The 13049-nt window shown below is 42.8% G+C and overlaps 1 protein-coding gene across 1 annotated transcript; it reads left to right on the plus strand.

Moving 5' to 3' along the window:
• Positions 1 to 265: 265 nt before the first annotated feature.
• htr5ab (5-hydroxytryptamine (serotonin) receptor 5A, genome duplicate b) lies at positions 266 to 9534 on the plus strand. Its single transcript, XM_069513058.1, has 3 exons — positions 266 to 611; positions 4138 to 4918; positions 7639 to 9534. Exons 2-3 carry the CDS (start codon positions 4211 to 4213, stop codon positions 7969 to 7971), a joined length of 1041 nt encoding a protein of 346 aa, XP_069369159.1. The 5' UTR covers positions 266 to 611; positions 4138 to 4210; the 3' UTR covers positions 7972 to 9534.
• Positions 9535 to 13049: the final 3515 nt, after the last annotated feature.

Consider the following 13049-nt stretch of genomic DNA (forward strand, 5'->3'; position numbering starts at 1 on the left):
TTTAAAGTTGTGCATATGGCCAATACATTATATTTGAACAGAAATAAGCATTAATCATGTTGGAGAGACATGGAGGAAATGTCAGGGGAGTTCCACAGGGGAGATATGTGGAGGGATCATCCATCACAAAGCAGCAGGATGATCTCCTCCTCCACCTTCTCCTCCTCCTCCTCGTCCTCCTCCAGCACCAGCAGCCCCTGAACATCACTGCAGAATGACACTGATCAGAAGGAGGCAACGTTTTTACCGAGTGTGAAGAGACAGAGGCATTGTCTGCTCCTGCACTGCACGCCTCTCACAGACCAAGCTGTTGCGCACGCCACAAATACGCACGAAATACGCACGCAAGTCCCCCTTTAATGCATGAACCACAAAACGCAGTCTTCACAATGTGAATTGGACTCAGGCTCCCCCCTCAGACCAGTGTGTGGTTCATTCCAGCGGCTCCTCTGTGTGTGTGTGTGTGTGTGTGTACCCTCAGTGTGTTTGTGCTGCCATCGACACTGAGGCGCTTCACTCTCTCCTCTGACAGAGCAGCAGCAGCGGAGGATGTCGCTGGAGAGGTGATGCTCCTCCGGTGCGGGACCGCTTCACACCGAGCTGTCGACGGGGTGAGTTCTCTCCACACATGAGATCGTGTTTGCAGATGCGGGTTTATAAAAGTGAGGCTGCGTTTTCTGAGATGCTTGTGCAACAATTGTCTCGGCTGATGATCATGTGTGCGCAGAGACGAGCGCAGACAGGGATCCTCATGGGACATTAACGGAGCACCAGGGGGAACCATGCATATTGAAAAGTTGTTGTTCTGATTACTAACTCTTTTTCTGAATAAAGCATGTGTGCATGTACTTTTGCTTGTTGCAATGAGCTGGATGGTTTTTATCTGAACATATTGCACCAAACCACACATGAAGTATACATCTGAATGCTTCTCCATTACATTTCCATTTGCTTTATGTTGTTTCATGAAGACCCTTCCACACAGCTCCCGTCCCTTCAGCTGCAAATGTCAAACTCGGGGGAGAAAAAGAAAACTGAAATTGTGTAAGAACTGAATGGAGAGCGAGGTTGAGACAGTGGGTTAGGACACAAAGAAAGAAAAGAAGTTGAGATGTTGTACTTTTTTACCTGATTCTGCATGTGGCAACTATTCAGAGCTGTGTTGGAAAGAGGTTTTTTTTACCAGCAGGCTCTTTGCAAAACAATCAAAGAACAATCAAAGCTCCGACGAATAACATGAAAATTCCGACCGATAAATAATTTGAGCAAAGAAAACCTCATTTTCCAAACATGCAATTTCAGTTTACGGCTGCCTGAGAATAAGTGATGCTTGATTTCTGCAGCATCTGGTGCACTATGAGGGCTCAGAACAAAGCTCAGAGAGGAATTAAGTTATTTAAATCATTTGCAAATGATGATGGGAGGAACAGGAAAATCCTTCTTTGTCAGAACGAACACCATCGTCACCTCGGTCACCTGAGAAGCAGAAGAGTGCAGAGCTTCAGATGAGAAGTTAATTGCCCTCTGCCCCTGTGTAAATTCTCAGTTAACTCTAAGCCACACAAAGTCCCAGAGGGAACCTGCAGGTCTGAAGACAACCTCTGACCTGAGTCGACACGTCACTCATACATCTGTGTAAAGAAAACCCTCTACACTTCAAATCATTCAGCCATTTTCTATTGACGTGTCTTCCTGCCTATCACTGTCTTCCTCCTCACTCCCCTCACTCATACATATATACAGTGCATTAGCACGTCTTCCTCTGCACCTCCGTGCATTGTGCGTCTTTTCTTTCACAACCGAGAAACCTGGCCTGCAGCGGAGAAACAGTAGGGTTGCCTTTGCCGAAAGCCGCACTTCTGATTGCCCAACAACGGTTGTCCAATTTCATGGCTATTAGGCTTGTTAATAGGAGCGGGGAGAAGAGAGAGCGGAGGGGCCTGTCTGTGTGCTCGGCTGGACCCTTTGATTAGAGGGCACAGTTTGTGATGCTTGGAGCCAGTGTCACATCACACATACTGTAAATGCAGCGGCTAGCACGGACATGGCTCATATTGCTATTGCCCATCGGGAATCATTGATGGAGCCCGGTGATTGATAACCTGCAGATCAATCTGACACAACCCACTGGCTGTAAAAACACATAAAGCATTCACAAGGAACTTTTTATTTCTCTCAGAGGCAGAAAAATCAACATGTCATTGTAAATTCAGATTACATCTGATTGATTTATTCATCGGATAGAATGATGCCTCAGTAACACAAGTAATGTCATTAGGGGCCAAAGCGGCTGCAAGAGCGTGATCCCATAGAGGAAACTCAATTAGTAGCAGTTATTTCAGCTGAATTATGTGAATAAGCTGAACTCATTATGGACACTTGCACTGTGCTTGGAGGCCTGTGAAAGACATCCACATCCCCTCATGACAATGTCACAGGAGGAAATATGGAAAATGAATGATTGTATTTAAGATTCAAGATAAAACTCTGGGTCAAGGTAAGAAACTGTGGGGTGTTTTTTTAAATAGCCTGGAAGAACTGGTCTTAAAGGGATAGTTCACCCAAAAATGAACAATCGCTCATTATCTACTCACCCGTATGCCGATGGAGGGGTGGGTGAAGTGTTTGAGTCCACAAAACACTTTTATAGTTTCAGCGGTAAACAGCGTTGCAGCTGACAAAGATAAAATGCTTTCATACTGCTCGTGTGGTGTCATCCAAGTGTCTGTACTGTCATTTACACAGCGGACATTTCGACTAAAAACATGGCGTCAATAATGCAGTATGGAGTTGAATTTGAATGTCAGGCTTAAAGACACTTGGATGACACCACATGAGTATTTGAGGCATTTTATGTTTTTCTCTCTGTTGTCTTTTTACGTTTGAAGAATCAGTCCCCACTTTATTCAATTGTATTGGATTTGGCTGCAACGCTGTTTACCCCTGAAACTCCAGAAGTGTTTTGTGGACTCAAACACTTCACCCACCCCTCCATCGGCATGGCGGTGGGTAGATAATGGGTGAACTTTCATTCCTATCCCTTTAAGGGGAGGTCAAAACTCGGTTTTTACAAATGATAAACTATGATTAATGATTAGAATTAGCATCATCAACATTAAAATGAACTCAGGACCTTGTTAAACCAGGCACAACTGAACGTATTTTCCGAAACATGATGCATGAAATCATTGATTTCCCCCAGTGATGCTACTGAAAACGATTTCTTGAATAATAATTATCATAACAATGTATTCAGGACCAAATGATGGGTTTCTAATGTTAAGTTACATGATTCTATTCACAGCTGACGTGGCAGCTGGAGTTGTAGAAAAGATTGTTTATTTAATTGCCACTTTATACAGAAGCTGTAATTTTCTAAAGATCAATACAGAGCTTCGACATCCAGTCGACAAACCATAGAAGTGGGTTGGGATTTGAGCTTTATCGTCTCTGCACTGTTGAACATTGTGAAGCGTAGACTGAGCCGCTGCTGTGAATATATCGACAGAGCTGGCATGTCAAATCTTTTCTTCTCTGAGCCTGAAACCGAGACAATCCGATGTTAATACAGAGTTTCTCTCTGACGGACACTCGCAAATTAGAATGAAAAAACGTTTAAAAACATCCAACTCGATAAAACCTCACGGGGAGGGGTTCTCTTTCCCAAATGAGCGCACAACAAAGACTCCACTTAAAACAGTTAATTTTTGCATTGGAAGCTTGACTTTGATGCAAATCAAAGAACAGCAGTGGGATGATGAAACTGAATATTTATGGTCTTTTCCAGGCACAGAGATGTCACAGCGTTCTTTAGAGCCCTTTTAACAGCAGATGAAATTGCACTTGAAAGTTGTGGGCAGGTTGCTTGACAGCTGAAATGAGAAACTCAAGTGCTTTTTACTATTGTGAGCAAATCACTAAACCACCTCTCTGGTGAACGACACCGGCACATTTGCACTACACAGTAAAAGCCAATTCTTTTTTTTGTAAGACTGGCATCGTAAACCCTCATTCATGTGAGAATATATCGTCGAGTTTAATAAAATGTGTGAATACATAATGTTTTTAGACATTAAAGAGAAAACTTTGCGGGCATATTAAAACAGTGTCATCCTTCTGTCTCCTCTCTTTCTGCAGAATGCATCAACTGTCTGCTGAAAGTGTCTCTGAGTCGTCTTGGCCCTCGGCTGCAGGGCGGTGAGCAGCTACCATGACCTACCCCAACACCAGCATACTGACGGCCAACTTCAGTGGCACTCTGGACAGCCATGACTCCGGGGGAAACATTTACCGGCCCTTCTCCGTCTTTAGTGTGCTCACTCTTACCTTACTGGCGATGCTGGTGGTGGCCACCTTCGTCTGGAACTTGCTGGTGCTGGTGACCATCCTGAGGGTGAGGACGTTCCACCGCGTCCCCCACAACCTCGTGGCTTCGATGGCCATCTCCGATGTGATGGTGGCCGCCCTGGTCATGCCTCTCAGTCTCGTCCACGAGCTGAATGGCCACCTGTGGAAATTGGGCCGTGTGCTATGCCAGGTGTGGATCTCCTTCGATGTGCTCTGCTGCACGGCCAGCATCTGGAACGTGACGGCCATTGCACTGGACCGCTACTGGTCCATCACCAGGCACCTGGAGTACACGCTCAAGACGCGCAAAAAGATCTCCAACGTGATGATCGCGCTCACCTGGCTGCTGTCCTCTATCATCTCCCTGTCGCCGCTCTTCGGCTGGGGGGAGACGTACTCAGAGGGCATGAAGTGCCAGGTGAGCCAGGAGCCGTCCTACACCATCTTCTCCACCTTCGGAGCGTTTTACCTTCCTCTGTGTGTGGTGCTCTTTGTTTACTGGAAGATCTACAAGGCGGCTAAGTTTCGGATTGGTTCCCGCAAGAACAACACAATCACACCCATGGCTGAGGTGATTATACTTGTTCTTTTCTTTTAGAAATGCATTTTCTTAAAATAACCCCTTATCCCTGTGAGTCGCATTATCATAACCCTCCCACTCCTCTATTAAATGATGCATGTTTCTCCTCCTGCAACTGGCTGATACCCCTGACCCACAAACACTGCAATTATTCTTTATTTTGGATGATGAGCTTTTCAGCAGTAATCAGGGAAACATGAGCATCTGATCTATGAGCATACGGACAAATAATCAAAGCCATCCTGCTCATCACCACCCGTTTGCTAATGTGCGTAGGTTGAGGTCTATAAATATACACCTCCAACATCATTAATGGGCCACTGCACCTTCCTGCCTTTGATAATTCTCTGATCAGCAGACAGGAGTGTCGAGATCTATTCCTCGAGCATCAGAAAACATTAATTCAGGGAAATCATCACCGTGAAGATTGTGTTTGCATCCACTTTTCACTTGCCTTTATGGTGGGAAATGTAATTTGAGTTCCCTCCCAAAACAAATCAATGATAGAGATTAGACATCCCGGAGCAGACATCTCTTTTACTGCACCTGTGAAAGGTTTCTTATGAAAGAGTCTGAACATTGTGGAAATCTGGCAAACATCCAGAGAGGAAAGAAGAGGAGGTGTTTTACAGAAGATATATTTTCATTTAAGTCATGCAGAAATGTCGAAGTTTTCCCAAAATCCTCAAGACGCCTCTTAGTCATGGAAGTGTAACATGAGTTTAGAGAACAAGATCAAGAGGGAGCAATTGTCAAGTGAGTTAGCGTTGTCTTTGAATTGCTTTGGTAGAATAGAATTTGAGCCATTCCGCAGAATTGGTGCCATTTCTATCCCCAGGATATTTTGTGCATAAATAAGCATGGAACCTAACTGTGTGCAAAGTGCCCTGCACATCCAATTAATTGCAATTTTATGATGTGTGATTGAGACAGTTTATTCAAACCTACTGAAAAACAGCCTTTATCAGTCCCTGCTCAAATTGAGTGCAAATACAGTGACTTTTAGTCATAAATATAAATTATACCAACAGATATGATAAAGAAATGGACTCATACTCCTTTTTAATAGGTGAATATGTGCGTTATAAGATTCAGAAAAAAAAAAAGTTTAATTTCGAAGAATTGCAATAAGCGAATGACACCCATTCTGCAGAATGACCCTTTTGTGTCAAGTTTCATTATGCAGGCAATCACTCTTGCAGCCACAGCAATTAAGTTGAATATGTTTTATTGGTAATTTTGCTTTCCGCTGACATATCAGCAGCTTATGGTCGTAAGAAATGTGTCTGATTACCCAGCCAAAGTTTATTCTCATCATTTCACAGTGTATATTGACGAGTCGAGGCGGCGAGCGCAGCGAGCGCAGCACAGTGTCAGCAGTGAAAATACCAGTGGCATCAACATCGGAGATAATAAACCTGCTGCTGCACTCATCCATCAACAACACCTACTCAAAGACATTAAGATATATACACACACATACACTCGCCACGCTGGAGAGTTAGAGTTATGAGGCATGGGTTGTTGGCCTGGTTGCACAAATTACATTCTGAAAAATATATAGTTTCAGGAAATGGTTCATGTTACAGGTGGCTGATGTCTGTCTGCTACATGTTTTCTGACCTAAACATATGACATACATGTGTCTAACGTGATGACTGAAACACTTTTAAAGATTCAATGTGGGATTGAGGAGGATCTATTGTCAGAAACTGATTTAAAATGTTTATTTTCTTAATTCCAGCTCTCGATATTTGGTTGTTTGTGTTTTCTTTTTATTCATAGTTATTTATATGAAGTGTGAGTTTATGGTTAAACTGCAAAATCTCAAACCTCAATAACGTTTCGTTGTCATGAGGGTTTGATAACGACAAATTAAGAATAATTGCCAATTATATATGAAATGTTTTCTCCATTTATCATTCCTCCACAGATGTAGCTCTAGGTCACTGAAGATGAGTCTCAGTTTCTCAGGTGGAAACCTCATATTTGCAGTAAAGTGCTTATTTTAGCGGCTGGAGCCACTAGTGTATACGTGTTGAGATGTCATAAACCTCCCGTTGAATCTGAAACCTCCTTCCCAACAGCACTGAGCTTTTAACTTCTGGCCTCTTCTGTAAATGGATTCTCTTCATCCATCTTATCAGTCGGGATTCAACACAAATTTCCCTTCCAAGGGAAAAAGTTGCTCTGTCCTGATGCAGCCTCTTGTTTAAATATTGAACACAACGGTTTTAGAGAACCAGTCTGTGTGCTTTATTTCTAACACGTTCAGAGCTGTAAGACATTTAAAAGCTGTCAGGCGGGCGAAGTGACCTCTGCGACTTCGACAGATAAACAAAACGATTCAGCCCCGAGCTGCGCTAGGCAACAAAACACGAGAGGAGAAAGTCAGCAGATTAATGTTGACATTCTCTTCTTCCTCTTCCCAGCTGCACGGTGTGTTTGTGAATTGGCACAAAATGGGCTGCGGGAAAATAACGCAGAATAAGACATGACTCCGGCTTCATGCTGTGTTGTTGATCCACCTGTCAATTCATACTTCTCCTCAGTCTATATAATCCATCATTTGTCAGCATTTCCCTTCTGAAACTGATTTTCTTGGGCCTTTGTTGTTAGAGTAGTCCCTTTCTCTTGTTAATATGAACCAGGTTCGACACATTGACCGTTGAATCGATAGCCTGACTGATCTATTCTCTGATGGGCTGCAGGTGAAAGAGGAAACACAGCAGCCCCAGATGGTGTTTACTGTGCGGCACGCCACCGTGACCTTCCAGACAGACGCTGACACGTGGCGCGAGCAGAAGGAGAAAAAGGCGGCGCTGATGGTCGGCATTTTGATCGGCGTGTTTGTGCTTTGCTGGATTCCCTTCTTCATCACCGAGCTCATCGTGCCGCTGTGCTCCTTCGACATCCCGCCCATCTGGAAGAGCATCTTCCTGTGGCTTGGCTACTCCAACTCCTTCTTCAACCCGCTCATATACACCGCCTTCAACAAGAACTACAACAACGCCCTGAGGAACCTCTTCTCTCGACAGCGCTGAGACACTCGGCTCGCTCGGCTGACATGCGGCACCAGTGCACACTCCACACCTTTCCTCCTACACACTGAGAAGAACTGATGATGGAACCACAAACTGTGACAGACAGAAACTGTCTCTGTAAATGTGTCGTTTTTTTATTTCGGATGTGTTTGGATATGTTGTTTTTGTTTATTACTACACTGATGTTACCTCACAGCTGGACTGAAATGAGAGTCTGAGGTGCTGTAGCTACACGGAGGAGAATAAATTAGTTGTGTTGTGACAGGAGCATTTACAACGCCATTGTAGTTTCAGGCTTATTTGCGAGAAAGGCATGTTTACTCCCTGGTAAACAGTTTCATCATCGTATGTGAAGCTGCTGGGAATCATTTCAAAGCAGAGCTAGAAGAAAAATTAAAGAAAATGGAACAAAACGAACCTTGTAAATAATAAACCCAAGAACAAGCTGTGCATTGGCCACTTTCTACTCAAAGTCCTCAGTGATTGAACATCTACAGTATTTCGCTCTGTAATAAACGTTAAAGTGAAGCATGAGAACTGGATCCTCAGAGAATATCTGTGTTATGTGTAAGTGAGCTACATGTGTTTTTGCACAAAACATGTTTTTTTTCACTTGGAGAAGAAGCAGCTGTGAATCTGTTCAGACGATGAATCTTTCGCTGTCCAGTGAAAACTATAACATTTAGTTATTGTGATTCTCCGAACCATCCGAGTAGAGATTGAATCACTTCACCATGTGACTTTAGTTCTTACTCTATAACAATTTCAACTTTAAATGTAGCAAAGTAAAATAATTCATGTGAAATTGTAGGAATGAAACAACTGATTTCAAAAATACTTGTTGTTTTGCAAAGCTGCAAGTGTTTAATGTAGTCTATGAGAAGTTGACTACGATAAAATACTGTTGGACCAGAGTCTGTAACACAACAGCGACGTAAAACCTGCATTATGTCTCCACCTGACCTCAGTCTGTTTCCTTACATTAGATTTTATTGTATGTTTATATTTTTGAATTTGTCACATCGAAGAAATAGCCTCGATAATAATATAAAAAAGAAATGATTCAGGCTCTGTTGAACAGAGTGATATATCAAAACTAAGGAACATAAATGTAAGTGAGAAGAAAATTAAGCCACTTATTGTAATGATTGTTTGAGTGTTAGCAATAGTCTGTGGTAAATAACGAAATGCATATAGACAGAAACAGTATTTATCATTTTTGCCACATTCATTCAGATATAGTAAATGATGCTGCACTTCTATCATGAATTTATCGCATGACTTGGTGTTTGACCTGAGCCTGTGCCATTGTGCAGGAGTCCTTATTTTTAATGATCATAATGAGGTTCGATTATTCACACTTCGCCCCTCTTACGTCTCGTGACGACCATTCTCAGGAAATGCAAAGTGTTGCAGAAATGTGTTGTTTACAGCTTTTTTTTATGTTAAGATATGGACCATTACATCTGTCTGAGGCACTTCTTAGAAATCCACACTTGTATTCATGTCTGAGAAACGAATATAAAAGTAGTGAATTTTCTTAATGGTGCGTCATGTGTAACTGTGTCAGTGTTTTTGTCAGTGTGTGCGTGCGTCCCTCCACTTAGGCCGTGGATGATAAAACTGACAATAAATGAGCACTTCGTTTGTGATACACAGCGTCAAGCTTGACACTATGACAAGAAAGCAATATGTTTTCAGGCTGAGCCACGAGGGAAACTGGAACCAGTCGGGACACAGACACACAAGCCAGCATGGGCTAGAAAGGAGAGAAGAGAGGAAGGGAGAGCTTTTTAGTTTTAATAAGTATTCATTTTTATGATGATCATGTCCCTGCTACTGGAGGTCATTTTTAAAATGGGCATTGGCGCCCTGTCTCTTTGCAGTGCCGCTGCCAGCACGAACATTTCAGAGCCAGGAGTGCGCCTGCTGCTTTTCAAAGGCTCTCATCAATCCATGTTGTCGGGGAAGACAGCGTGCATGAGAATGTGGCATGGCTAAACTGACGTTGGATAGAACCAGCTGCCTCTGGCAAATTAGACCTTGGCTACCGAGTTTTACAGAAATAGATGCAACAAGCTGCCTTGTGACACATGCACAATGCCACCAGATGGACAATGTAGGCAAATACAGAAATAAAACGTTTTATATAACATTTTAACACAATTAAGTTGTTAACACAAAGAACATTAATATCACCGACAGTTTACATGGAAACAGTTTCCCAACACTAGCCTCAGGTAACACTTGGACCTTAATAGCTGAAGTGCATGTGGTGGAGAGCACAATGACCAGACAGGACCAGATGTCCTGCACTGTCTCGTCTTATCTCCACAACAAAGTGGGCTCCGTCTCCTCCCGTGTGAGTGGATGTCTGTGTGACTCCACTGTTGTTCCACTTGTTATTCTGCGACAGCTCAGTTTTATCCAAATAGAAACTGCACAGCAGGACTGTGGAGAGGAGGATCTTAGTGAGTGTGTGTGTGTGTGTGTGTGTGTGTGTAGGTGTGTGTATGTGTGAATGTCTGAGTGCTCGCTCTCCTTGTCTCATCCTCCACTCCTTGCTTGCTTTTAATTCAAGCTCTCGGGGCAAAAACAGAGGTCAATGTTGGAGAAATTGGAAATTCTAAAATACTCCTGAGGAGATGCAAACTGATAGACCAGACTTTGACATGAGACAAGTTTCTTCTTTCATATTTTAATGCATGAGCTCAGTTGATTTGCTGGGTGGAACAGAAAAAGAGGAAATATATTCAGGAATAAGAGCACATATCTATCTCTCAGCTTTCAACACAGTAATCATGTTGGATTTGCATATTTTATTCATTTGCAGTGAAACTAAAAAACAGCAAAAAGACAAACTCAAATCCCCACTACATGGTTGTTATATACGAGTTTGCATCCATGTGTGTCCACACACAGTGAAGACACAGGAATTGAAAACAGGGCAAAGAGTATTTTTTACCTGCTGTGATGAAATTCCCTGCAGACGTTCCTGAGAGCCCAGACAGATGGACAGATGGTGCTTCGAGCTAAATGCTAACCTACAAACATTTTGATGTTCAGCAGGTATAATGTTCAAATGAAAAAAAAAAAACTGAGTATCTGTGCAAAGTTATGAAACATACACTTCATTCAGAGTTTAAAACTTTTCTAAACTGTGAAGGGGCTCCTAAGAGATTGGCTCTTGGGAACATAGCATGTGAATATACAATGGTACTTGATTACAGTTTCCTTTGAGCATCAAAATGAGAAACGAGACAGGGTCTGAAAGCTGAGGGAGACGCTGTCATCGGTCTTTTGCTGGAGATTGTAAACAAACCAATGTCTTCTGTTTGCTCTGAGCATTGATCCTTTGCTTATGTTCTGCTATTTCTCTGTGATGCCTCGCTCCTCTGACCCCGGCACTGTCATTCACCATAATAACTCACTCTGCCGGCCCATGAATAGTTGATACAATGAATGTGAGAAGAATCTCAAACACACTCCGCAGCAGCTGCTGTGCCTCAGCACCGCTGATGAATTAGGATAGGCTTATGACATTTTAAATGGAAATACCTCCATCAGCCGCTAAAGCCTTCCTAAGAAAAAAACGTAATGCATGTAATCTCCCAGAGACAACAGTGGCATGCTACAGTATGTGTCTGAGCAATTTATTTCAGAAACAAAAAATATGATTTTTTTATTGGGTTGCAATGGACTGACAGAAAAAAACAAAATCCCTGATATCTTTTGTGTTGTCTGGCTCTGCGTATTTCAATTTTACACCCCAGTGGGCATGGCTACACCAATGCAGACATGGAGAGAGCAGAAAGACCTGAGAGGGAAAAAGTAAAAAGCTGTTGCAGGGATAGATGAGTCTAAATGCTGTCACAAGAAGGAGGCTGGCTCCCTGGCTGGATCAGATTAGACAGTTGTTATTTTTTTGCGGAGCGGACTAATTGCTGAGGTGACTGCTCAGACTATAGGAAGCAGCAGGATTTCCCACCGTGTGTTCATCAGACACAGGCGCATGCACTTGTGCAAACAGAAATATGACTGAGTGAACACTTCTACCAAGTGTTGGTAGAATTAGTCTCACAGTTGCAGGAGAGAAACATCAGAAACAGGTGATATCTCTGCTCCTCAACATTTCCTCTGAACGGAGAAGATAAACCAACACAGCCTCTGTTGCTATGGCACCAGGACAGCGAGAGACAGCTCCGTACAGGTCTGTGAAGATTCTCAGTCACCCAGGTTACATAGGATGTCTATAGGTGCTAAGTCAAATAAAGGCTGATGGTGTCCTCAGGGACTCCAGCAAAGTGCTGAAAGATCTTCAACACGTCTGTTCGCCTTTGCTTTACTTACAGATATTTCTTTATTGATGGCAACCTTCATAAACGTGTACAGAAAAATACTGGTTTCATGTCAAGGCTTGTGCACACTTCAGCCTTCTCACACATTTGCATTTCACAGTGTAGATAGGCGTGTGTCAGGCTGTAGATATTCCATTTCCAAAGGTTTATGCTCTCGTTCAGTAAACACATCACTTTCCTCATATTGTCCATCAGCCTCTGGTTTGAGCTCCGGTCTCTTTCAGGCCCTCCTCCAAATAAAGTCTAGTTTCCTCTGATTGGCCAACAGGCTTACTCTGTTGTGAATGATAAACCAATTCAAATTCAAAAAGTATTTGCTTGACTAATGATTGTGTTTCAGGAGCTTCAGGGGAGGAGTTTTCTCCCTTTAGACCAGACTTTTTAATTTTGCAAAACTTTTACATAAACAAAAAACCTGTAATACAAACTAGAAAAAAGAAACACAGAAAGAAAAATAAATAAATAAATAAAGACAGCCTGAGGTTGGGACTGAGAATGTGCTGATTTGTTTTTGGTTTAAGAATGTGGTAATTTGGCAAGGACCAGTTTATGTATTGTTTTTGCTTCTGCTGATTTACTCCACACCAACCCCCCCCCCCACCTCTAGCAGCCCAGAGGATGTTGACCGCACCACTTTGTTGTCTGATAACATGCACGTCGGCGCTGTTTTATCATTTCTCACATTATTCGCACCCAGAGTGAGAGAGCTCCTGGTTTGAA

The sequence above is a fragment of the Paralichthys olivaceus genome, chromosome 17 (genome assembly GCF_024713975.1).
Source record: "Paralichthys olivaceus isolate ysfri-2021 chromosome 17, ASM2471397v2, whole genome shotgun sequence".
NCBI lineage: Eukaryota > Metazoa > Chordata > Actinopteri > Pleuronectiformes > Paralichthyidae > Paralichthys > Paralichthys olivaceus.

Coding starts and splice junctions, on each gene's coding strand:
- htr5ab (XM_069513058.1), top strand. CDS start 4,211: ATGACCTACCCCAACACCAGCATACTGACGGCCAACTTCAGTGGCACT. Junction 4,919..7,638: donor CAATCACACCCATGGCTGAG/GTGATTATACTT, acceptor GATGGGCTGCAG/GTGAAAGAGGAAACACAGCA.